The sequence below is a fragment of the Pleurodeles waltl genome, chromosome 4_2 (genome assembly GCF_031143425.1).
Source record: "Pleurodeles waltl isolate 20211129_DDA chromosome 4_2, aPleWal1.hap1.20221129, whole genome shotgun sequence".
Taxonomy (NCBI): Eukaryota; Metazoa; Chordata; class Amphibia; order Caudata; family Salamandridae; genus Pleurodeles; species Pleurodeles waltl.
In genome coordinates, this window is record NC_090443.1 from 1,055,458,287 (window position 1) to 1,055,484,284 (window position 25,998).

A 25,998-nucleotide genomic window follows, 5' to 3' on the forward strand; every position below is an offset into this window, starting at 1 on the left:
TTGGGATTGACCTGCAGGTGGGTGAAAATGACAGCTGGGCCTCTATCTGTTCTGGCCTCCGTGATGCTGACGTCTCTCGTTGGTAGGTCAGTTTTTGCCGTGTTGGTTTCCGGCTAGGCACTAAACAAGTCTTGGTTCTTGCAGCTGCCTTCGGTACTCTGGGTATTGCTGCAGGGAGGCTCTGGGAAGGCTTAGCAAATCGAAGACTGGCTAGGTCGACGGGGCTGCACTCCTGACACTCTGGATCCTCGTCCTGCTGAGATGCTCCCTCTGTGGACCCGATGGTCTTCCAAACAGGGAATCGATGCTTGCAGTTGGTGCCTGCTGGTGCAGGAAGTGGCTCCTCCACTTCAAGGGGGATGCTGACAGGGGTTCAAAGAGCTGGCAGGGCTCTGGGTGGATGCTCAGCTGCAGGACGAGTCAGGACTTTGCAATTGTCGAGTCAGAAGCAGGCAAGGTTTTATACCAAGTCTGCGTCTCGTCCACAGTTCTTGCGTCTTCGGCTCTTCTTTGTCCTTCTCTTTGTAGTCAAGCTAATCTAAAGTCCTGGCGTCCAAAGGGCTACCTACCCCTGGGGTAACTACACCCCTATATGATCACTTCCTGTAGGGAGTAGGCATAACCCTGTTCCAGTGATCCTAGTTCCACCAAAAACATGATGGTGGAACCCGTCCTTTGTGGAGCACATCAGGCTTCTCACCTTAGGGGTGGATCTAGCCACGTCCACTGCATAACTAATTTCCCTCCTGTCCTGGTGCCAAACGTGACGCAGGGCAGGTGACATTCCCCAGGTCTGGGTGAAGCCAGGGTTGCATATCAAAGGACAGCTGAAGCTTTGAAACCTCCAGCCAAGATATGCTGACTTACTAGCCATCCTGTTGGCGGAGGTGAATACACCTTCCTCTAGAGCAGGCATCGTTTCGGCCTCAGTGTGGACTTTCACCTCCAGGGGGTCAGAAACCTGTGTGTGGTGGCAGGCAGGTCGATGCCAGTCAGGCTAGCACACTAGAGGATTAGTAGGTTTCAGAGGGCACCTCTAAAGTTCCCTCTGGGTGCATGTCCTAATATATCTGAGACTGTTATCAAACGCCTCGTCTTAATATAAGACATGGAGTGTATTTGGGCATTGCGCACGGTGTGTGCAATGTCGTGTTTTGGCAGTGGTTTGCTCGATTTCACGCATTCTGCAGTAGCAGTCTGCATATAATTTGTATGGGGATCCCTTAGGTGGCATAATACATGCTGCAGCCCTTAGGGACCCATGCCCTAGGTACCAGGGGTACCATTTACTAAGGACTTACATGGGTGTTAAAGTGTGTGCCAATTGTATACAGTTCAGAATTTCATTTTTAGTGGAAAGAGTACTGGTGCCTGGTTAGCAGGCTTCAGTGCAGTGTCAGTCATATCTAGCATCTAGTCGTTCAGATGAGGAAAAAAGTGGGGAGACATCTGCAAAGAGAAGTCCAGTTTCCCACAGAAGGTAAATTATTATCCAAAAGATCTTGTTTCAATAAAGTGAAACAAGCAAGTACGTACAGCGTTTCTTAAGACTACTCAGGTGCCCACACCCCTTGTGCTGTAGAGGTTGGCCACATTCAAGGATGCTGTCTGAGCTCGAGATACCTTTGGGTTGAGAGCACCTTGTTATCAGAATCAGATAGACTGCAACATTTTAGTGTCTACCAAAATATTGGTAGGTCTCTTCTGATCCTGAGAGCTGTCCTGGCAATGTCAGGCAGAGAAACCGCCAGTAGCATTGGTTACCCCTCATAACGGGCAGGTGGCTTTCCAAAACATGGTGTGAGAACGGGATACACACTTTCCAAGCAGGGGAGCAGGGTAGCCCCATATGCTAAACATGTACTGGTGTCATTGGATGGTGATAAAACATCTGAATAGTGCATCCGTATTGTTAGCTACTCGTAAAATAATCTGCTGGGGGAAGACGTGGGTGGGGGCGGGTGGGATTGAAGTGGGTGCAAACACCCGAAAACCATTGCAACTGGTGGGATTTAGGTGTGACTAGAATCCATAGGAGGTATCAGAAACTGTACCTGATGACGTCCAAGTGCATCAGTGAGGATCCACAGATTCATGGCGCCAACGGAGGGATTGTTCATGACCGCTTCCAATCCCAAAGCATCCATGGTTTCCCAGTGTCCTTCATCTCATATGTTACTCCCTTCTGGGCTTCTGATAGGTGGCACGCATGCACTCTTGGAGATCCAGCCATCTGCGTTTGTGTCACCTGTTAGACAGCCACTTGGACTGCCCTACATGCCTTCTGCAGGGACGTCTCCTGATCTCCACTACACATGGGCTGCGTTGCCGGCCTCTTCTGACCAGGCAGTGGTCTGCCAATCCTCCCTGCCCCTTTCCTGCTTTAAGAACATGCTGGAATTAGAAGTCATGCGCCCCCCTCCCCCGCCCGCCCGATCATCTGTACGTAAACCAATGTGATCTCCTTGCTCGTGAGTCAGGAGGTGAATGGCCCAGGGGTATGAGTAGTGGCTTCATGTATGAACCTCCTGTGCCTCTAAATCCCTCTTTCATAGCCGAGGTCACTTGCTGCTGTGGCCTGCACGTTGCCGTGCCCCGCATATGAAGGGGCCTCGCAGTTAGGCAAACACACAAGTTACACCATCAAGGTCTTAAATTCTGTTCATCTACTTCTGGCTACTTCCTCTGGTCATTGAGCTATTGAACGTTTTGTGTACCATCACGCTCTGCGCGTACCATCACCCCCCCTTCACGCTCTGCACGTACTGTCACCCCGCGTATCGTCGCGCCCCATCATGCCCTGCGACTACAGTCCCTCCCCGTCACACACTGCGTGTACTGTCAACCCTGCGTACCATCACACCCCCTTCTCCCATTGTTACCTCACTGCCTTTCCATGTGTTCTGCTGTTTGACTTTCAACTCTTCAGTTTTGCAATACATTCATCTTTTTTCTTTTTTTTCTTTTCAGAACGGGCGTCTGGTGGGCGATGTGGAGGTAGAGAGACCGAAATATCAAGAGCGGAAACTCAACGGACCACAGGTGAGTGTCGTGAGTGGTGACGCGGCCCTGCCAAGTGTCACACATCACGCTTCACAATAACGCATTTCCTGTCATTTTCCCTCATTACTGGAATGCGTGAGATTCACGCAAGTCCTGAAGTGCGGTAAAACCCTCTTGTTCCAGTTTCTCACTTTGCTAAGTAAACTTCGCGTAGTATTTATCCAAGGCCACAAGGTGGCGCTGGTGTACAACAGGAGGTATAGGATTTTTGATATATTACGATGTTTCTATGGTTCCCTCGTCTTAATCGCTTGACTTCGCTTGCGGGAAAGTGTCACTCGTAGTCATTGAAATGTCTCTCATAACTACACTGAAAGTTTGAAAATGTCACACACAGCAATCTGAAGTCTTGGCAGCTGTGGTGGGGAGGTGTTTGGTGGCTCTTGTGTTAACCCAGGTTAGGAAGGTTTCGGGACAGAAGAGTCTATTGTTGAAGACTTTGGAGCGATTCTGCGAGTGAGACCTTTGGTCCGGCTCATGGATATCCAGCTGTGCGGCTCGAACTAGTTCAGTGGAGGCAGCACTTGAATAAAGGACCCAGAATGCATTAGGACGACCACTGATGGGCAGAGGTGTAACCCCAGCAGGGACTTGGACTCTGTTCACCTTTGTGGTCGCACTGACCGAGAGTTAGACGAGAACCCATGGTAGAGAGAACTAAAGTCTTGGGGAGCAGCAGAGCAAGTTCAACTGCAAGTCCCCAAGGTAAGTTCCAAGGAGCCCCGAAAGTGCCTGAAGCGGTGAAGCTGGTAGCCCGGCGATGAAGGAGGAATGCTGCGTGGGCAGAAAGGATGTCATTCACACGGACAGGTGTGCTGGGGTCGAAATGAAGTATTACACTGAAATTCCAAGATACACCGGTCATTGTCAAAAGGAGTATGTAGGGATAACAAACTTCTCAACTCTGAGTCAGCTCATCTTTGCTCCACGTCACTGTCCGGCACCAAGTGTGAATCCTCTGGCGCTGTAGCGCTAGCGCGGGCCCCCTCGCACTGTAGCGCTAGCGCGGGCCCCTCTGGCGCTGTAGCGCTAGCGCGGGCCCCTCTGGCGCTGTAGCGCTAGCGCGGGCCCCTCTGGCGCTGTAGCGCTAGCGCGGACAATCTGTCCGCGCTAGCGCTACAGCGGACAATCTGGCGATGTAGTGTGAATCATCCGGCGCGCTGTACCTGCTCAACACATCATCCTGGTGCCCTCCTCTTGAGGGAATATTTCATTTCAAGCCACATTTGCTGCCAAGGATCCTGAGGGCCAGGTGGCACATTTCCCCTCTTGACCTCTGGAGCTGCCGCCCTCAGTGTTCCAGGACCTGTAGATATGTTTTCAGTTCCAAGTCTGATCCTACAAATCCCAGCATGCACTGGGCTGTCTCGGCAGCCACCTGTGACGGCGAATGCGTGCAGATCATGGGCGGTCAGTGAGGTACTGTCTCCGGCGTGGTGACCTGCAAATAGGCATGGGGTAGTAAGATGTTATGGGGGCTCAACACTTACCCCTGAGCAGGGGTGCTACTAGGGGAGGGGGGATAGTGGATTAAAGAGGCTTCTCGCCGCTTTCTCCCAGGATGCCCTCCAGGTTGACCAGAGGGAGGGTCTCTTGACAATCAGGATTGAAGAATAGATTATGCGGATGAGTGGACGGGAGCGCTGATGACCCTAGTAGACAAGGCGGATCCTGTCGGATCACAGTATGATCCCAGTATGATCCCAGCACCAGACGGGTCCTATCGGATCACAGTATGTATGATCTCAGTGGACCAGGTGGCTCCTATCAGATCACAGTATGTATGATCTCAGTGGACCAGGTGGCTCCTATCAGATCACAGTATGTATGATCTCAGTGGACCAGGCGGGTCCTATCGGATCAGAGTATGTATGATGCAAGGACCAGGTGGCTCCTATCAGATCACACTATGTATGATCCCAGTGGACCATGTGGCTCCTATCAGATCACACTATGTATGATCTCAGTGGACCAGGTGGGTCCTATCGGATCACAGTATGTATGATCCCATTGGAGCATGCAAGTTCTGTTGGATCACAGCATGTCATTCTGTACAATACCTCTGCAAATAGGGACTTTGTCGAAGGAACTATGGCCGGAAGATTGTTGTAATTTTCACAGTGACCGGGAGTCACTCGACGTCACAGGTGTCGTAGAAGAAGGTGCCATCACAGGCAGTTTGAGGTGGCCCCCTACAGCTTCTATGCTTTTCCTCAGTGTGGCCTCCAAGTTCTCCTGCATGTCCTCTGCATGCAAGCGGAGAGCATCCCACATCCATGTGAGGCCACACTGACACCTCGGAGGCTGGTGGGTACGTCTGATTGGTTGAATGACGTGTTGACCAGTAGTTTCCGTCTCTTCAAATGCTGCACTTAGGCACCAAATATTGCCCCTAAACTGGCAAGCGCGCCGCCCTCTCCATATACAAGCTGTTGTACTCTCCATGGGATGGACCCCTCCAAGGCTGAGGTACACGAAGCATCCTTAGTTGAACCCTGAGACAAGGCTACATTTACCTCTCGAAGAAGCTGTCTGTCCACCCTTTGGGGCCCATTTAGACATAGCACGAAGTAGCCGTGACTCACTAAGCTGTGAGTAAATGAGGGCATGTTCTAAATGTTTGTATAACCACTGTAAGGAAATGCCTCCTTGGCATGGTTACCCCCGACTTTTTGCCTTTGCTGATGCTAAGTTTGGATTTGAAAGTGTGCTGAGGCCTGCTAACCAGGCCCCAGCACCAGTGTTCTTTCCCTACCCTGTACTTTTGTTTTCACAATTGGCACACCCTGGCATCCAGGTAAGTCCCTTGTAACTGGTACCCCTGGTACCAAGGGCCCTGATGCCAGGGAAGGTCTCTAAGGGATGCAGCATGTCTTATGCCACCCTGGGGACCCCTCACTCAGCACAGACAAACTTCTTGCCAGCTTGTGTGTGCTGGTGAGGACAAAACAAGTAAGTCAACATGGCACTCCCCTCAGGGTGCCATGCCAACCTCACACTTCCTATGCAGTATAGATAAGTCACCCCTCTAGCAGGCCTTACAGCCCTAAGGCAGGGTGCACTATACCATAGGTGAGGGCACCAGTGCATGAGCACTGTGCCCCTACAGTGTCTAAGCAAAACCTTAGACATTGTAAGTGCAGGGTAGCCATAAGAGTATATGGTCTGGGAATCTGTCAAACACGATCTCCACAGCACCATAATGGCTAAACTGAAAACTGGGAAGTTTGATATCAAACTTCTCAGCACAATAAATGCACACTGATGCCAGTGTACATTTTATTGTAACATACACCCCAGAGGGCACCTTAGATGTGCCCCCTGAAACCTTCACCAACTACCCATGTAGGCTGACTGGTTTTAGCAGCCTGCCACACTCGAGACATGTTGCTGGCCACATGGGGAGAGTGCCTTTGTCACTCTGTGGCTAGTAACAAAGCCTGTCCTGGGTGGAGATGCTTATCACCTCCCCCTTGCAGGACTGTAACACCTGGCGGTGAGCCTCAGTCTCACCCCCTTTGTTACAGCACCCCAGGGCATTCCAGCTAGTGGAGTTGCCCACCTCCTCCGGCCACGGCCCCACTTTTGGCGGCAAGGCCGGAGGAGATAATGAGAAAAACAAGGAGGAGTCACTGGCCAGTCAGGACCGCCCCTAAGGCAACCTGAGATGAGGTGACTCTGACTTTTAGAAATCCTCCATCTTGCAGATGGAGGATTCCCCCAATAGGGATAGGAATGTGACCCCCTCCCCTTGGGAGGAGGCACAAAGAGGGTGTAGCCACCCTCAGGGCTAGTAGCCATTGGCTACTGCCCTCCCAGACCTAAACACACCCCTAAATTCTGTATTTAGGGGCTCCCCTGAACCTAGGAACTCAGATTCCTGCAACCTAAGAAGAGGACTGCTAAGCTGAAAAACCCTGCAGAGAAGACGGAGACACCAACTGCTTTGGCCCCAGCTCTACCGGCCTGTCTTCCCCCCTTCTAAAGACACTGCTCCAGCGACGCTCTCCCCCAGGACCAGCGACCTCTGAATCCTCAGAGGTCTGCCCTGCTCTAGAAGGACCAAGAAACTCCAGAGGACAGCGGCCCTGTTCACCCAAGACTGCAACTTTGTTTCAAAGGAGCAACTTTAAAACAACTGCGTTTCCTGCCGGAAGCGTGATACTTGCTACTCTGCACCCGACGCCCCCGGCTCGACTTGTGGCGAAACAACACTTCAGTGAGGACTCCCCGGTGACTGTGAGACCGTGAGTAGCCAGAGTTGCCCCCCCCCGAGCCTCCACAGCGACGCCTGCAGAGGGAATCCCGAGGCTCCCCCTGACCGCGACTGCCTGCTTCCCAGATCCCGACGCCTGGTAAAGACTCTGCACCCGCAGCCCCCAGGATCTGAAAGATCGGAACTCCAGTGCAGGAGTGACCCCCAGGAGGCCCTCTCCCTGACCCAGGTGGTGGCTACCCCGAGGACACCCCCCCCCCCCCCCCCCCCCCTTGCCTGCCTGCATCGCTGAAGAGACGCCTTGGTCTCCCATTGATTTCTATTGGAAACCGACGCGTGTTTGCACACTGCACCCGGCCGCCCCCGTGCCGCTGAGGGTGTACTTTCTGTGCTGACTTGTGTCCCCCCCCGATGCCCTACAAAACCCCCCTGGTCTGCCCTCCGAAGACGCGGGTACTTACCTGCTGGCAGACTGGAACCGGGGCACCCCCCTTCTCCATTGAAGCCTGTGTGCTTTGGGCACTACTTTGACCTATGCACCTGACCGGCCCTGAGCTGCTGGTGTGGTAACTTTGGGGTTGCTCTAAACCCCCAACGGTGGGCTTCCTTGGACCCAGACTTGAACCCCGTAGGTGGTTTACTTACCTGCAAAAACTAACTAACTCTTACTCCCTACATGCATGTGATTTATTTGAAAACTGTATATGCTATTTTGATTATTCAAAGTTCCTAAAGTACCTACCTGCAATACCTTTCATTTGAAGTATTACATGTAAAATTTGAACCTGTGGTTCTTAAAATAAACTAAGAAAATATATTTTTCTATACAAAAACCTATTGGCCTGGAATTGTCTCTGAGTGTGTGTTCCTCATTTATTGCCTGTGTGTGTGTACAACAAATGCTTAACACTACCCTCTGATAAGCCTACTGGTCGACCACACTACCACAAAATAGAGCATTAGTATTATCTCTTTTTGCCACTATCTTACCTCTAAGGGGAACCCTGGGACTCTGTGCATACTATTCCTTACTTTGAAATAGTACATACAGAGCCAACTTCCTACAACCACATAGATCTGCCTTTGCAGCAGTTCCTGCTGTCGAGTTGTGCTTTTTTTATTTTTTAAATTATAGTACTTTGGGTGACTATTTCTTCCAGATTGTTTCCCAAAATGCTGTTTGCCTCACTCACTTCAATCTCTAACTACCCCCACCCTGCACCATCTTTTCCACAGGCCAAAGTGCACCCAGTCACACCCCTCAGGGCCTGGATTTCTTTCCTCTCGGCGGCCAGGCCAGCATCCCTTTCAACCTCCCACACAGCACTCGCATCATAGCACACCTAAAGGAGCTCCACATGCACAGAGTTCAAACTCCTCACCCACACTTTCAAGGCACTAAATCACTGTGGCCTGGGATACCTAACGATTGCATCTGCTTTCAGAAACCTTAACACCTCTGCTCATCCAGAATTTCACAAATACCACGCATACAGAAAACCCGATCCGACGGTTGAGAAACCCCTACATCGCTCCTAAAGCGTGGACTGACCTGAAGCTACACATAAGAGCCCCCACCTCTCTTGCTTGAATTCCACAAAAAGCGCAAGAGCTGGTTTTTCGAGTAGGCCCAGGTGTGGCTAGACTCGTACCTTCTCAGCACCAGGATACACTCCAGGGTGATGGTCCGCTCTAAAAATCTGCATAATAGAACACCCCCCCCCCCCTCCCCTCATTATCTGCTCTCACCCCTCCTCTTGTCCTCATCCTCCTCCACCTGGTGGCTCTTTCTCTTCTGCCTTGTCTCCTTCCTCCCACTCGTCTGCCTCGTCCCCTTCCACTCAGCTTCATTCCTCCCGTCCATCGCCCCCTCCCTGCGAGCCCCATCACAAGCTGCCTGGAATGCCTGCTTTGGTTACACCCAGAGCCTGAGGCAACCTGGGGTGCCCTGATTTCCGGGTGCACTACTGGATATTGCAGCAGCTGAGCTGGTTCATTCTAGCTGCTTTTTCTCTGCACACGTTTAGTTGCTGGTTTTCTGATGAAGTGTGTGCAGAGAATAAATTAAGTTTTTTTTCTCCCGGGATACTTGTACTGCAGGGCCACAGATTTGCTTGCCCATGAACGAGCCCTGCTCACGCCTCGGCTTCCGTTCTCTCCCTTCAGTGTATTTTCCACCCCAGTATCTCATTTATGAAGATATTTCTCATCCTCCTCCCATCAGCTGTTTCAACCTCGTGTGTCATGCGGCTCTTCCTTTCAGCCTTCTCCTGTGTCATACAGCTCATCGTTTTAACCTTTGTGTCGTGCAGCTCTCCCTTTCAACCTCTTTGTGCATCATATGGTTCTTCCTTTCAGCCTCCTCCTGTGACATATGGTTCTTCCTTTCAGCCTCCTCCCGTGTTATGTGGCTCTTCCTTTCATCCTCCTCCCTTGAGCTGCCCTCTCCCTTGCCTTTTCCACCCAGTCTTCAGCCTCCTAGAGCTCTATCTTCTCCCACCATTAACCAGATCCTCTGCCTGCACCCCTCGTGTTACATTCTTTATCCTCCATGCCCTTCCTTGGCACCGGTCCACCCCTTCCTGCTTTACGTGTGGGGAGGGGTTTCTAGTGTGGTCTCTCCACTAGAAACCGTGCTTCTCCCATGCAACAAGTTCCAAGAAGAGTCTAGTGGACCTGTGGCTAGTAGCCAAGCTGTGGTTTGGGGAATAGAGGATAGCACTGTGCATAGAAGCCCGGGTCTGGTTGTCTGAAGGTGTGCTGCACCTAGAAGTACTCGCATCTACAGGTGTTGGTTGACAAACACGCTCCATCAGAGGTTTAGATCGTCCTCTCCTGCCCTCTGGTTGTAGGAAGGTTTAGCTGGTTGTAGGAAGTTGGCTCTGTGTGTACGATTTCAAAGTAAGAAATAGCATGCACAGAGTCCAAGGGTTCCCCTTAGAGGTCAGATAGTGGCAAAAAGAGATAATTCTAATGCTCTATTTTGTGGTAGTGTGGTCGAGCAGTAGGCTTATCAGAGGGTAGTGTTAAGCATTTGTTGTACACACACAGGCAATAAATGAGGAACACACACTCAAAGACTTAACTCCAGGCCAATAGGTTTTTATATACAAAAATATATTTTCTTAGTTTATTTTAAGAACCACAGGTTCAAGATTTACAAATAATACTTTAAATGAAAGGTATTTCACTCACGTATCTTAGGAACTTTGAATCCGCACAATAGCATGTACAGTTTTGGCAAAAATGGCAATAAGCTATTTTAAAACTAGACACTGCAAATTTCAACAGTTCTTGGGGGAGGTAAGTATTTGTTAGTTTTGCAGGTAAGTAAACCACCTACAGGGTTCAAAGTTGGGTCCAAGGTAGCCCACCGTTGGGGGTTCAGGGCAACCCCAAAGTTACCACACCAGCAGCTCAGGGCCGGTCGGGTGCAGAGGTCAAAGTGGTGCCCAAAACGCATAGGCTTCAATGGAGAAGGGGGTGCCCTGGTTCCAGTCTGCCAGCAGGTAGGTACCCACGTCTTTGGAGGGCAGACCAAGGGGGTTTTGTAGGGCACCGGGGGGACACACAAGTCAGCACAAAAAGTACACCCTCAGCGGCACGGGGCAGCAGGGTGCAGAGTGCAAACAGGCGTCGGGTTTGCAATGGAGTTCAATGGGAGACCCAGGGGTCTCTTCAGCGATGCAGGCAAGGGGGGGGCTCCTCGGGGTAGCCACCACCTGGACAAAGGAGAGGGCCACCTGGGGGTCGCTTCTGCACTGGAGGTCGGATCCTTCAGGTCCTGGGGGCTGCGGGTGCAGTGTGTTTCCCAGGCATCGGGTTCTTTGAAGCAGGCAGTCGCGGTCAGGGGGAGCCTCAGGATTCCCTCTGCAGGCGTCGCTGGGGGGGGCTCAACTCTGGCTACTCACAGGGTCGCAGTTGCCGGGGAGTCCTCCCTGTAGTGTTGTTTCTCCACAGGTCGAGCCGGGGGCGTCGGGTGCAGAGTGCAAAGTCTCACGCTTCCGGCAGGAAACGTGGAGTCCTTTTAAAGTTGTTTCTTTGTTGCAAAGTTGTTTCTTCTTTGGAGCAGAGCCGCTGTTATCGGTCCTTTTAGATGCAGGGTAGTCCTCTGAGGCTTCATAGGTCGCTGGACCCTGGGGAACGCGTCGCTATTGCAGTTTTTCTTGAAGTGGGGAGACAGGCTGGTAGGGCTGGGGCCAAAGCAGTTGGTGTCTCCTCCTTCTCTGCAGGGCTTTCAGGTCAGCAGTCCTTCTTCGTCTTAGGTTGCAGGAATCTAGTTTCCTAGGTTCTGGGGAGCCCCTAAATACTGAATTTAGGGGTGTGTTTAGGTCTGGGAGGGCAGTAGCCAATGGCTACTGTCCTTGAGGATGGCTACACCCTCTTTGTGCCTCCTCTCTGAGGGGAGGGGGCACATCCCTATTCGTATTGGGGGAATCCTCCAAAGTCAAGATGGAGGATTTTTAAAGGCAGGGGTCACCTCAGCTCAGGACACCTTAGGGGCTGTCCTGACGTGGGTGACTCCTCCTTGTTTTTCTCATTATCTCCCCTGGACTTGCCGCCAAAAGTGGGGGCTGTGTCCAGGGGGCGGGCATCTCCACTAGCTGGAGTGCCCTAGGGCATTGTAACACGAAGCCTGAGCCCTTGAGGCTCACTGCTAGGTGTTACAGTTCCTGCAGGGGGGAGGTGTGAAGCACCTCCACCCAGAGCAGGCTTTTGTTTCGGTCCTCAGAGAGCACAAAGGCCCTCCCCACATGGGGTCAAACTCGACTCTCAGTAGCAGGCTGGCACAGACCAGTCAGTCCTGCACTGAACAATTGGGTAAAATACAGGGGGCATCTCTAAGATGCCCTCTGTGTGCATTTTTTATAAATCCAACACTGGCATCAGTGTGGGTTTATTATTCTGAGAAGTTTGATACCAAACTTCCCAGTATTCAGTGTATCCATTATGGAGCTGTGGAGTTCGTTTTTGACAAACTCCCAGACCATATACTTAATATGGTCACATCTGTGCTTACAATGTCTAAGAATGTCTAGACTTAGACAATGTAGGGGCATATTGCTCATGCAGCTATGCCCTCACCTGTGGTATAGTGCATCCTGCCTTTGGGCTATAAGGCCTGCTAGAGGGGTGACTTACCTATGCCACAGGCAGTATTTTGTGTGCATGGCATCCTGAGGGGGATGCCATGTCGACTTTGCCATTTTCTCCCTACCAACACACACAATCTACAATGGCAGTGTGCATGTGTTAGGTGAGGGGTCCCTAAGGGTGGCACAACACATGCTGCAGCCCTTAGGGACCCTCCCTGGTCACAGGGCCCTTGGTACCACTTCTACCTTTAACAAGAGACTTATCTGTGTGCCAGGGGTGTGCCAGTTGTGGAAACAATGGTACATTTTTAGGGAAAGAACACTGGTGCTGGGGCCTGGATAGCAGGGTCCCAGCACACTTCTCAGTCAAGTCAGCATCAGGCAAAAATTGGGGGGGGGGGGGTAACTGCAACAGGGAGCCATTTCCTTACACTGGTCCTGGTCTGCCCTCTGGTTGTAGCAAGGTTCAGCTGGTCGTGGTCTGACCTCTGGTTGTAGGAAGGTTTAGCTGGTCCTGGTCTGACCTCTGGTTGTAGGAAGGTTTAGCTGGTCCTGGTCTGACCTCTGGTTGTAGGAAGGTTCAGCTGGTCCTGGTCTGACCTCTGGTTGTAGGAAGGTTCAGCTGGTCCTGGTCTGACCTCTGGTTGTAGGAAGGTTTAGTTGGTCCTCTCCTGCCCTCTGGTTGTAGGAAGGTTTAGTTGGTCCTGGTCTGCCCTCTGGTTGTAGCAAGGTTCAGCTGGTCGTGGTCTGACCTCTGGTTGTAGGAAGGTTTAGCTGGTCCTGGTCTGACCTCTGGTTGTAGGAAGGTTTAGCTGGTCCTGGTCTGACCTCTGGTTGTAGGAAGGTTTAGCTGGTCCTGGTCTGACCTCTGGTTGTAGGAAGGTTTAGCTGGTCCTGGTCTGACCTCTGGTTGTAGGAAGGTTCAGCTGGTCCTGGTCCTGGTCTGACCTCTGGTTGTAGGAAGGTTCAGCTGGTCCTGGTCTGACCTCTGGTTGTAGGAAGGTTTAGCTGGTCCTGGTCTGACCTCTATTGGTGAACAGGTGCAGAGCACCACCCAGGCTATCTACCTGCGGTTCCATCATGTGCACTCAGTCCCTGCTGCCTTCCCTCACCCCTCTTCACCTTCAGTCCTGAGCAGTCACTCTGCCGTCACTAACGGTGAACTTACCTCCGGCGAGAAGCGCTAGATCTGAAGATTGAGCATCTGTTCACGCTTTAACATTCTATAAAGGCCAAGCCATGATTGTTAAATAGAGTTTATAGGAAGTCGCCTGTGTCTTTATAAAGCGGTATAGCTATCTCGGTTCGTCGGGGGGCGCTCTTGCAGCGGTGACCAGGTGTCGCAGCGCTGGCTTTACACTTTAAGGTCCGTCCTGATATGGGGGAGCAGTGGCCGCCTGCGGAGCTGATCTGGTTCTTGTACCCCTTGGCATGGGCGTAGCTGCCAGGCCCATGCAAAACCGCGTTGTCCTTTATTTAAAATAGACTATGATGCTGAGAAGCGCTAGATGCAACCCTGGTCCGCCTGTGAGTCCGGAAGTTTCTGGAACAGATGAACTATTTACCAGGTGCCGTAAGCGCAGGAGGGCGGTGGTATCCGAGGGGCCCAGCCGGACCCCGACCCTCCACCGGGAGCCCGCCGGCTGAGGGGTCCTGTGTCCAGGGCCCAGCGGGGCTGTATGCTGGGGGGACTTGAGGGGGTGAAAAGGGAAGCAGTGGGCACTGACAGCTCTTCCCTCACGGAGGGGACCTACCCGCGCACTCTGCAGTTTCAAAATCCCGTTTTCCTTCGAACTATTTAGGATAAACAGCCCAGACTTCCCTGTTGTTGTCGAGTTATTTCTTCAGTACTTGAGTTCTGAGGGGTTTTGGGGGATTGAGGGGGTTCAGCTCAGCAGTGCCACACCTCTGGGATGTAACAGGGTCCAGTGTCCTTCCGAGCTCCGCAGGGAGCCTCTGGCCCATTCCTGCTCGCAGGGCCTGCCCTCGCCCCCTCCATCCAGGGGCTCCTGCCCCAAACCCAGTCACCCTTCCCTCAGTGTCGTATGAACCCCACCACCATTCCTCCCCGTGTCCTGTGACTCCTCCCCGTGTCCTGTGACTCCTCCCCGTGTCCTGTGACTCCTCCCCGTGTCCTGTGACTCCTCCCCGTGTCCTGTGACCCTCCCCTCTCACCTGATCCATGTACTGACCCTCCCCTCTCACCTGATCCATGTACTGACCCTCCCCTCTCACCTGATCCATGTACTGACCCTCCCCTCTCACCTGCCCCCATGTCCTGTCACCCTCCCTTCACCTGCCCCCATGTCCTGTCGCCCTCCCTTCACCTGCCCCCATGTCCTGTCGCCCTCCCTTCACCTGCCCCCATGTCCTGTCGCCCTCCCTTCACCTGCCCCCATGTCCTGTCGCCCTCCCTTCACCTGCCCCCATGTCCTGTCGCCCTCCCTTCACCTGCCCCCATGTCCTGTGACCCTCCCTTCACCTGCCCCCATGTCCTGTGACCCTCCCTTCACCTGCCCCCATGTCCTGTGACCCTCCCTTCACCTGCCCCATATCATGTGACCCTCCCCTCGCACCTGCCCCCCCCATGCTCTCCCCTCGCACCTGCCCCCCCCATGCTCTCCCCTCGCACCTGCCCCCCCCCATGCTCTCCCCTCGCACCTGCCCCCCCCATGCTCTCCCCTCGCACCTGCCCCCCCCCATGCTCTCCCCTCGCACCTGCCCCCCCCCCATGCTCTCCCCTCGCACCTGCCCCCCCATGCTCTCCTCTCGCACCTGCCCCCCCATGCTATAGGAAGGTGGCCTGCTGTGTGGTGGGTACCCAAGGTACTTGCACCTTATACCTGGTCCAAGGTTCCCCTTATTAGTGTAGTGTAGGCGGTGCCTAGAAGCCCGGCTGTCTGAGATAAGCCTCGGCTGCTCATCCACAGCTAAAGCTCTTGCAATACCACTGTAGTCACACAGCACTTACACACATGAAAGAAAATAGTGTTACAAATATAAAGGTACTTTATTTTAGTGACGCAATTACCAAAAACATACTAGGTACGTAAATACACTATATATGTACACTAATAAAGAGTAAGGCATAAAAGGTTGGAAAACAGTGTAAAATAGCAATATGCAATAGTAGCCCAAACCATACACTAAGAAAGTGGAATGCCAACACAGGGCCCCCACCTAGGTAAGTGAATCGTGTAGCGGGGTAGCTGGGAGTCCTAGGAGTACTAGGAAACCTCGCACGTAAGTAATGCAGTACCCCTCACCCCTCCCCAGCGACCAGGAATGCAGGAGTAAAACCCTGGATTTCCCCCAAACCACCCCAAAGGATGAAAAGAAGAAAATGAAGACACCCAGAACAGCCTCCAAAGAAGCAGCAGTGGAAAACCGAAGATGGAGACCTGTGGAGGGAGGGGACCAAGTCCAGAAGTGTCTGTGGAGTCCAGGGGGGAGTAGGAGATACTACCCACCCAGAGGTACCTTTTGGAGTTGGTCGATGAAGATGGAAGACAGGTCAGCGGTGCAGCACAGAAGCGGGAGAAGAGGTCCTGATGCGTGCAAAAGGTGTCCCACACTGGAAGCTGGATTGCAGATGGGTGTCGGTGAAGAATTTCAAACAACAAGCCTTGGCAAAGGCAAATTTGCAGTTGGAGGGAGAGGTGCTGCCTGGGATCAGCAAGGCCCAGTAGGACTCTACCCAGGAGGGAGAGTCACAGGGGACCCTCCATGTTGCAGAAGGCCCACAGGAGCAGAGGCAGCACCCACAGGTGTCCCACAGGACAGGGACACTGAAGTCACTGAAGCAGCCCACGCAGCACCACAGAAGTAGCTCCCACGTCGCAAGAGGCCCATGCAGAGAATCAAGCATTTCAGGAGATAGTGCTGGGGGCTGGCGCTACAGGTTGCCTGAAGTTCTCCTTGGAGGTGGAGCAAACAAGCTGTGGCAGTTGCAAAGGACACGGTGCATAGGGGTACTTTTGTGCATGGAGCGGAAAGAACTTACTGCCACCAAAGTGCAACAGCTGGTAGGGAGGGCCAAGGGGATCACTCCAGACCATCACCCGTGATGCAGTATCCACGCCATTCAGGATGAGAGTAGACCCACGCAGCCAGTTGTCGATGCAGCAGGTACCTGTGGATGCCAGAGAGTGATGCCCTCACCCTTGCAAGGGGGATTCCTTCTTCTTGTGCAGGCTGAAGAGTTGCAGTCTTAGGATGCACAGCCGGGGAAATGTTGCAAAGCTGGCAGGAGTTCCAGATACAATGTTGCAGAAGTCTCTTCCTCGTGGTTCTGCAGCTTGTAGGTTCCTTGAGGGTCCAGTTGTGCTTCGGTTACCAGGAGTTGAAGCAGAGGATGCAGAGGAGTCCTGCTGGAATCTTGCAAGCCGAATCGGAGGACTCACCCAAGAGGAAGACCCTATATAGCCCAAAGAGGGGGTGTAAGGAAATGGCTCCCTGTTGCAGTTACCCCCCACTTTTTGCCTGATACTGATGCTGACTTGACTGAGAAGTGTGGTGGGACCCTGCTAACCAGGCCCCAGCACCAGTGTTCTTTCACCTAAAATGTACCATTGTCTCCACAATTGGCACACCCCTGGCACACAGGTAAGTCCCTTGTAAAAGGTACCAGTGGTACCAAGGGCCCTGTGACCAGGGAAGGTCCCTAAGGGCTGCAGTATATGTTGTGCCACCGTAAGGGACCCCTCACCTAACACATGCACACTGCCATTGCAGATTGTGTGTTGGTGGGGAGAAAAAGGCAAAGTCGACATGGCATCCCCCTCAGGATGCCATGCACACAAAATACTGCCTGTGACATAGGTAAGTCACCCCTCTAGCAGGCCTTACAGCCCTAAGGCAGGGTGCACTATACCGCAGGTGAGGGCATAGCTGCATGAGCAATATGACCCTACAGTGTCTAAGTCTATCCTTAGACATTGTAAGTACAGTTGTGGCCATATTAAGTATATGGTCTGGGAGTTTGTCAAAAACGAACTCCACAGTTCCATAATGGCTACACTGAATACTGGGAAGTTTGGTATCAAACTTCTCAGAATAATAAACCCACACTGATGCCAGTGTTGGATTTATAAAAACATGCACACAGAGGTAACTACCTATCAGAGGGTGCCTCTGATGTCACCTGCCTAGCCTGGCCACTCAGATGCTTCCAGAGTTCCCTGCCAACCTTGGTCCTCTAAGGAGCCCCCAGAGTGCATGGAATCATATTTCCAAGACTTGCAACAGTATTCGGGTAGGATTCCGACATGTTTGATACCAAACGTGCCCAGGTTACCATTATGTAGCTGGACATAGGTAGTGACCTATGTCCAGTACATATATAAAATGGCGTCCCCGCGCTCACGAAGTCCAATAAAAAGAGGGTGGGGTGTGTGGGGGCACCTCTTCTAGTTCAGGGGTTTCCTCGCACACAGGCACCTGCATCCTGCCCTCTGGGCTGAGAGGGCTACTGTAGGGGTGACTTAGTGACCTGGTGCAGTGACCTATAGTGAAAACGGGTGCGTGCACCTGGTTCACGCAGACTGAAATGGCAGGCCTGAAGAACCCTTTGCAAGGGCTCCCTGTGGGTGGCAGAATAACTGCTGCAGCCCATAGGGATCCCCTGGAACCCCAATGCCCTGGGTATCTAGGTACCATATACTAGGGACTTACATGGGGGACCAGTATGCTAATTGTGGGGAGAAAAGGTAACCAAATTTAGAGGAGAGAGCAAAATCACTGGGGTCCTGGTTAGCAGGATCCCAGTGAACACAGTACAAGACACTGACAACAGGCAGAAAATGGGGGTAACCATGTCGAGAAAGAGGGCTCTTCACTGTACATGCCCCCCTCACCTGCCTCCATGCGCTCCCCTCACTTGCTTCCATGCTATCACCTGCCCCTAAGCTCTCCCCTCTCACCTGCCTCCATGCTCTCCTTTCTCGCCTGCCCCCCCTCCCTCCCCCCCCCCCCCCAAGCTTTTCCCTCGTCTCTCACCTGCCTCCCGCCTCCCCCCGGCTTTCCCTCCCCTCCCCTCACCTGCCTCCATGCCCTCCATCACTCCCACTGCATATTCTCCACTGTTCGGCTTCTCCGTCTCTCAGATACCCCCTACACTTTCAACCCTTCCTAGTGCTCCCTGCATTTCCCAAGTCAACCTCCTTCATGCCCCCCATTACCACCCCTGCCCTCCCTATGCCAGCCTGCTTCGTGCTCCCTCATATCTATCCCCCCCACCCCTCTCCCATTTCTGCCCAGGGTTGTGAGGTGCAGCGAGGAGAACTGGTGTCTGGTGAGGAGACTGCTCGGTCCTCGGCTGTGACTGATGGAAACATGTAAAAGCAGATGAGGGAGTGGAGGCGGCAGAACACTGGGGAACTGGAGAAGCAACTGGGTCTAGGGTGCTGGGGGTGGGGCCCTCCTGGCACCGGCGCCTCCTCTTGTCCCCGCCTCCTGGCACCGGCGCCTCCTCTTGTCCCCGCCTCCTGGCACCGGCGCCTCCTCTTGTCCCCGCCTCCTGGCACCGGCGCCTCCTCTCAGTCCCCGCCTCCTGGCACCGGCTCCTCCTCTCAGTCCCCGCCTCCTGGCACCGGCGCCTCCTCTCAGTCCCCGCCTCCTGGCACCGGCGCCTCCTCTCATTACCCCGCCTCCTGGCACCAGGGCCTCCTCACCCTTCTCTTCCTGCCTGGGGTTTAGCGGATAGTTGGGCTGATGTTGAACTTCTGCGTGTGATAGTCACTTGTCCCTTACGGTTCTCCTAACATCTGCCCTTCCTTCTCAGGACCGCATCTACGGCACCATTCCCAGAATGCAGGAACCGGGCCACATCGTGGAGGAGACCTACACCATCGACGAGGACCCCGAGGGTGCCATGTCGGTCGTCTCCGTGGAAACCTCAGATGATGGCACAACCCGCCGCACGGAGACCACAGTAAGAGGCAGACCTTGAACGGTTGTTGTGCTGCAGGCTAGGGTGGAGGTGCATTGCAAGAGCTGTGTGAGGGTGCAGAGCCGCATAGCATGCAGTGGTGCGTAGCTAGAAGCAGCTGTCTTTGCCGAGCTCAGGGTTTCACTGTTTGAATACAGCAGGTCAAGAAAAGTGCATTGGTGTAGAGCCTGTGGTTCCAGAACTGTGAGGCCTGGGATGCTGCAGTCCCTGATTGGTTCCTCCTGGGATGCTGCAGTCCCTGATTGGTTCTTGTACTGTAAGGACTGGGATGCTGCAGTCTCCCGATTGGTCCCTGTACTGTGAGGGCTGGGATGCTACAGTCCCCGATTGGTCCCTGTACTGTGAGGGCTGGGATGCTGTAGTCCTCGATTGGTTTATTTACTGAAAGGGCTGGGGTGCTGCAGTTTCCGATGAATCAGCATTGAGGGGGTGTTTGTAGGGTTCTGCAGTGAAAGAGTTGGGGTGCTGCTGGTCACGTTTGCATTGCATTGATGAAGGTGCATGGGAATCTGTGCTCGATCAGCCAGTTTCCAGACTGAAACTTACAAGTTTGGTTCATCTCTAATGCTTAGGTAAAGAAGGTCGTCAAGAAAGTGACCACGCGGACAATCCAGGTGCCCGTGGGCCCTGATGGCCTCCCTCTGGATGGCTCTGCAGTTCCTGGCGGCTACATTCAAACCCTGGACCGCAACTTCCGCACAAACAATGGCGAGGGAGGGTACATGGGCCCTGTGGGTACCGCCACTGTCCCACGCAACTACCACTACAATGATGGCTACGGTAACCCCTATGACACAGGGAGCGAGAACAACTACAGCAGCCTGTCCCGCATGGCTCGCATGGATGACCGCTACCGCCCGGTGGACGGCTACCGCACACTGGACAACTACAGGGCCCCAACCCACTCAAACCCATACGGGCCCCAGCCTCAGGTGCGTGTCGGGGGCAGCAACGGAGACCTGACTCGCTTCCGCCCTGACCACTATGGGCTGGAGGATGACCAGCGCAGCGTGGGCTATGAGGACCTGGACTATGGGCTAGCTCCAGACTACGGCACTGGCCGGCGGGCTGCAACACCGTCTGATCGCGTGCGGCTCAGGTATGCCAGCAAGGTGCTGGAGTAACTGGTCACTCAGTCCCCACCGGTTGAGTTTAAAGTGGTGTTGGGCCTTCTCCTGAAGTGTGTGTAAATGAGCAAGAAGGTTGGTGGATGTTGGGTGGTGTGGAGCAAGCAACTCATTTATGGGGTTCGTGTGTTTGCAGGTGGGAATTTTCTTGTGTGTAAAGGAGGGTTGGCTGTTGTGTCCTGTGTGTAGAGGGTGCCTATGTGCAAAAGAAAGTTCAGTGCTGTGTGTTGCAGGAGAGGGGTGGGGTTGACATTGATTTATGTGCAGAAGGTGGCCCAGTGGAGGCATCTTTGTGTTTGTGCAAAGGACTGTGATCGCGGTTTGCTGTTGTTTGGCAGAGGGTGGTCGCAGATGGAGGATTATGGTGTCAACAGTTGTTACTGACCTGTCCTACTGTTCTTCCCCCCAGGAGTTACGGTGATCCCCTTGTGGATGAAATGCAGCAGGACCCCTACTACTGGCAGCAGGCGCCCCTGGCTCAGCACGAGCGTGCAGGTAGCATGGCCAGCCTGGACAGCCTTCGCAAGCCCGTTCCCACCAATTGGCGCCAGCCAGAGCTCCCGGAGGTCATTGCCATGCTCAACTTCCGGCTGGATGCAGTGAAGTCTAACGCTGCTGCCTACCTACAGCACCTCTGCTACCAGAACGACCAAATCAAGACTGACGTGCGCAGACTGAAGGGCATTCCAGTGCTGGTGGGTCTCCTAGACCACCCAAAGAAAGAGGTGCATCACGGGGCTTGTGGGGCCCTGAAGAACATCTCCTATGGAAGGGACCAAGACAACAAGGTGGCCATCAAGAACTGCGATGGAGTACCAGCCCTGGTCCGGCTGCTACGCAAGGCGCGGGACATGGACCTTACTGAAGTCATCACTGGTAAGGTGGAAGAAAAACGGAGTGCTGGCAAATCCTTGAGCTTGAGAGAGATGACCGAGGGATGTAGGGTAGCAAAGTGTGTCTGAAATATTGGGGGCTCAACCAGGGTCAGTTTGTGAACTCGTATGAGCGCTCCGAGCTGACTTCAAGCTGGGATTCCAGCTTCATAATCCCAACTGAGAGGAGTTTGACAGAAGTTTGAACTCCTCAAACCCAATTCCTGCTTTGGATGATGAGGGATAAATTCCTTATTAAAGACTGCGAATTTGAGGTGTTATTACTTTCTCTCCCAATGTCTTTCCATTTTCTTTTCTTTTTTTTGTTCTGCTCCCAGGAACGCTTTGGAACCTGTCCTCGCATGACTCCATCAAGATGGAGATTGTCGATCATGCGCTGCACGCCCTGGTGGACGAGGTGCTTATCCCACACTCCGGGTGGCAGAGGGAGCCCCGCGAGGATTGTAAACCCCGGCACGTGGAGTGGGAGTCGGTGCTCACGAACACTGCAGGCTGCCTCAGGTATGGTCTACACTCCACGCAAAGCATTTTGATGCCATCTGTATGTTCCTTGTTGTGAAGAGCATGCTGTGTGGCCTCTCTGTAGTAGGTGAGGGGAAATACATTTGCAGTTGTAGGATGCTAACTACCTATGCCGCGCACCAATGTTGGGGTACACTACACATATAGTACAGGTGACCCTTATTGGCTTACAGCAGTTAAAGTAACCCTAAATGCTGTTTTGTGGTAGTGTGGGGGAGCAGTTTAGGCTTATCAGAGGGTAGTGCAAAGCATTTGTTGAACACAGAGTCAATATATGAGAAACTCAATGAAGAAACTAGAGACCAATTTAGAAAAATAACATTTTTATATTCATTTGGACACCATGATTGTCCAGCTTGAGCAAGTATTTGTTGAGTTAGCAGTGTTTCAAAACATAGAAAATACAGGTGTTAGATTTGAGGCATGAGCCTCAAACTTGGAAATGTTATCCTATGGGAAAACATATACTGCAAAGGGTCACTTACAACAGCTTACATGGCTGTTCTTCTGCACTTAAGGTAAGTAGGGACCACGGTCCTTAGGACCACCATCAGTTTTGGGTTATGTGCCCTGGTGTCAGTGTGCGGACGTGCTCCTAGTAGGGGTAGCCTCGGACGCTATGCGTTGAAGTCAACCGGCGCAGTACCTGCAAGAAAAGGACTGGGTGACTAGTCGGGCTGAACCCAATGGAGGGTTGGTTCTTGAGGGTCTCTTGGGCCAAGGCGCACTGTCACTTGACTCAGACTGTGGGGCTCGGGTGCATGGGTGTTTTGTCCATCGAGTCATTTGGTTTAGAGGCTCTCCCTTCTTGCGGTTGACTTGGTGATGGGAGTGAAAACAAAACAGCAGGGTCACACTCTGTGCTGACACTGGTTTGGCTGACTTCCCATGTCGGTAGGTCGGTCTTGGCGGTGTTGGTGTCCGGACTGGACAATAAACAAGCCTTGGTGCTTGCAACTGGCTGGGGTACTCTGGGTATTGGTGCAGGGAGGCTCGGGGTAGGCTCAGCGTCTCCAAGACAGGCCAGTATGACAGGGCTGCTCTCCTGGGCACTCGAGATCCTCTTCCTGGTGAGATAATCCCTCAGTGGACCTGATGGTCCGCAAAACAGAGAACCCGACACTCCTGGTTGGTGCTTGCAGGGAAGTGGCTCCTCTACTTCAAAGGAGATGCTGGCTGGTTAGACGAAGTGCTGGCAGCCCTCCGAGGCTTTTGGAAGATACATAGCTGCAGGGCAAGTCGGTCTTTGCTATTTTCAGGATAGGAGAAAGCAGGCAGGGTCTGGTGCCAAAAGTCCACTGCTGTCCAAAAATCTTGTGTTGGTCGGCTATTCTTTATGCTTCTTTAGTCAGTCGAATCTGGGCTCCAGGTGTCAGGGGACCCTAAATACTCAATTTTGGGGAGTTTAAGGGAGTAGCCAATGGGCTTCTTAAACCTGGGGTAACTACACACCCCTATATGACCACTCCGTGTGGAGTGGGCATAACCCTGTCCCAGAGTTCCTAGTTCCACCAAAAACCAAGAGGGTGGAAAACTTCCTTCGTGGAGCACATCAGTCTGCCCACCTTAGGGCTGTGACTAGCCTGGTAGTGTAGCACTCCTACTCACATACCTAACTTCCCACCTGTCCTGGTGCCAGATGGACCTCAGGACAGGGGGTGGTATCTCCCAGATCTGGAGGAAGCTGGGGGTCGCATAATCAAAGGCAGCAGGGTCTTTGAAGTCCCTGGCCTTGGTATGCAGATTCCCAAGCCGTCCTGCTGGAGGAGATTACACCTTCCGGAGCGGGCATTGTTTCTGGCCTCTGATAGCACGCGCTCCCACCTACAGGGGTCAGAAAGCAGTCTGTGGTGGCAGGCTAGTCCATACTAGTCAGCCAGCACACTAGAGGACTCTTACGGTTCAGGGGTCCCCTTGGAGGTGCCCTCTGGGTTTATGTTATAATAAATCCGATACTGGCATCAGTATGGATGTATTAAAATGAGTAGTCGGATACCAGACACCATAGGTTTCAGTGAAGCTATTATGCTGGGTAACTTGTGTTGGCCACTGCCCAGTACTTACCTTAAGATGGTTTCTCTTTTCATTTGCGATCTCTATTAATCAAACTAGACATCACAGGAGCATATCTCCTCATGCAGATATGTCCTCACTTACATTATAATGCACCCTGCCTTAGGGCTGCTTTAGGGGTGTAGGAAAGCACCATTTTTGGCATGGTTAGCACCCCACTTTTTGCCTGTATCTGATGTGATTTTGACTGAAAGTGCACTGGGTCCCTACTAACCAGGTCCCCCAGTGCCAGAGCTCTTACCCAAAACTGCACCGTTGTTCTCCACAATTGGCAAACTCTTTAGCACCTTCTGTAAGTCCCTAGTAAATGGTACCTAGGGTCCGTGGTACTAAGGACGGTCCCTGAGTCCTACGGCACCAGTTGTGCCACCTCCAGGGACCCGTCACCAAACCCACACAGTGGTGACACTGCAGACTGCATTTGTTGGTGCAGATCTAATTGAAAACGTGACCTGTCGCACACCCCTGTGTGCTGGGTTCCCGATCACTGCATGTGCCAGGTGTATGTCACCCCTAAGGCAGGGTGTATCAGGACACATGAGGGTATATCTGGATGAGCAGTAACGCCAATGCTGTGTCTGTCGTTTTTTTTTTTGTCTTTTTTTTAACAGACCTAGTAAGTGAACAGGGAAGCCCTTTTAAATACATGTGCTGGACACTGGTCACTACGACTTTCCCAGCTACATGATGACTTCTCTGAACCCAGGGATGTTTGGTATCAAACATATCAGGTTAATAAACCCTCACTGATTCCGCTGAGGGATTTGTTAAAAAAAAATGCACCCAGAGGGCACCTTTAGAGGGGCCCCCTGAAAACCTACCAGCTACTAGTGGGTTCGTTGACGGGTGGTGATCAGTTGCACCACCTTAAACACATTTCTGACCCCTCAAAGGCCCCTAAACCTAAAAAGGGGCACTTTACTACAGCTTTTTGCCAGTGTGACTCGCCGGAAGTATCCCTACAGCGGAAATGTAAGCGAATGAGCCTGGCAGCTGTTTGTAAGGTGATTAAGAACAACCTTTTGCGAACCCTTCTACGTGTGTTGCGCACTGATTTTGCTCATAAGCTCCTTAATGAAGAGGGCAGGGGATTGCAAAAGTGTTTTACTCAGTCGCAGCTGGGGCTTCACCTAGGAGACCTCTGTGCATTCTCTCCACCTTGTAGTTGGGTACTTGCCGACTGTGCTGGATTAAGCATGTTCTTGTAGAATAAAATACAGATTCACAAAAGCTTAAAAAGTAATGTTAAAGTGAAGCAATGGACAGAAGAACAGATGGTAACAATTGCGACAGCCGTTTCCCAATGTTGGGGAATCTGTCAGTGTAGGCCGAAGCCAGTTGAATCTGCTTTACACTTGCTGTACGAGGCTGTTGTGCCGCCCTCCCTGAAATAAACTGTCTTCATTCCTTGCTTCTGACCTGGCCAGGTGCACTTCACCTCCAACCTCATTTTCAGTAAAACTCCAGTAGTTATCTACTCCATTTGGTTCAGTGACCTTGTTCTTTCTTTCAGCTGCTCTGAGCTCTGTTCTCTTGGGCGTACAGTGTAGTCCAGAAGCTGGGAGCATTGGTGCTGCTGCACCTCTCCTTGCTGGGTAGACCAGACGTCCATGCGACTGTGGCCTGTCCATGTCTGGGTCACCTTCTTGTAGACTGAACTCGGAGCCAGTTGTGAACCCTGATTGCACTAGATGTGACCACCTTCAAGGCTCAGTCTCGGTCTCCTGGATCCTTCCTCTCGGGTGTTGCATCTCCACCTCCTGGGGTATTGGGTCTTCACCCCCTGTGTGTTCGTCTGGGGTCTGTCTCCACCCCCTGGGGCGTCTGTTGAGCTCAGATCTGTAGCATCCCTCCCAAAGTAGCCTCCTCTCCAGAGTCGTTACCATCAGCCGTGAGCGATTCTCTCCACACACCCCTTCCACCCCCCCCCCCCCCCCCAACCCCCCCCCACCCCCAGGACTGACCTGTTATCTAATCTCCTCACTCCTGGAGCAGTTGCTGTGGCATCTCGAGTGTAGGCTCGTGGAGGGCACATTCTGCAGAGACCAGCTGGAGGCCG

At 52.7% G+C, this 25,998-nt stretch overlaps 1 protein-coding gene across 8 annotated transcripts in view; it reads left to right on the forward strand.

Moving 5' to 3' along the window:
• CTNND1 (catenin delta 1) overlaps positions 1-25,998 on the forward strand; it is a 175,419-nt gene that overhangs the window by 107,273 nt on the left and 42,148 nt on the right. For all 8 annotated transcript variants that reach the window (XM_069233069.1, XM_069233072.1, XM_069233075.1 and 5 more), the window contains 5 exons: positions 2,971-3,042; positions 19,157-19,306; positions 19,897-20,423; positions 20,861-21,327; positions 21,662-21,845. In XM_069233069.1, coding sequence (XP_069089170.1) covers positions 2,971-3,042; positions 19,157-19,306; positions 19,897-20,423; positions 20,861-21,327; positions 21,662-21,845 — 1,400 coding nt within the window. The remainder of the gene's footprint in view (positions 1-2,970; positions 3,043-19,156; positions 19,307-19,896; positions 20,424-20,860; positions 21,328-21,661; positions 21,846-25,998) is intronic.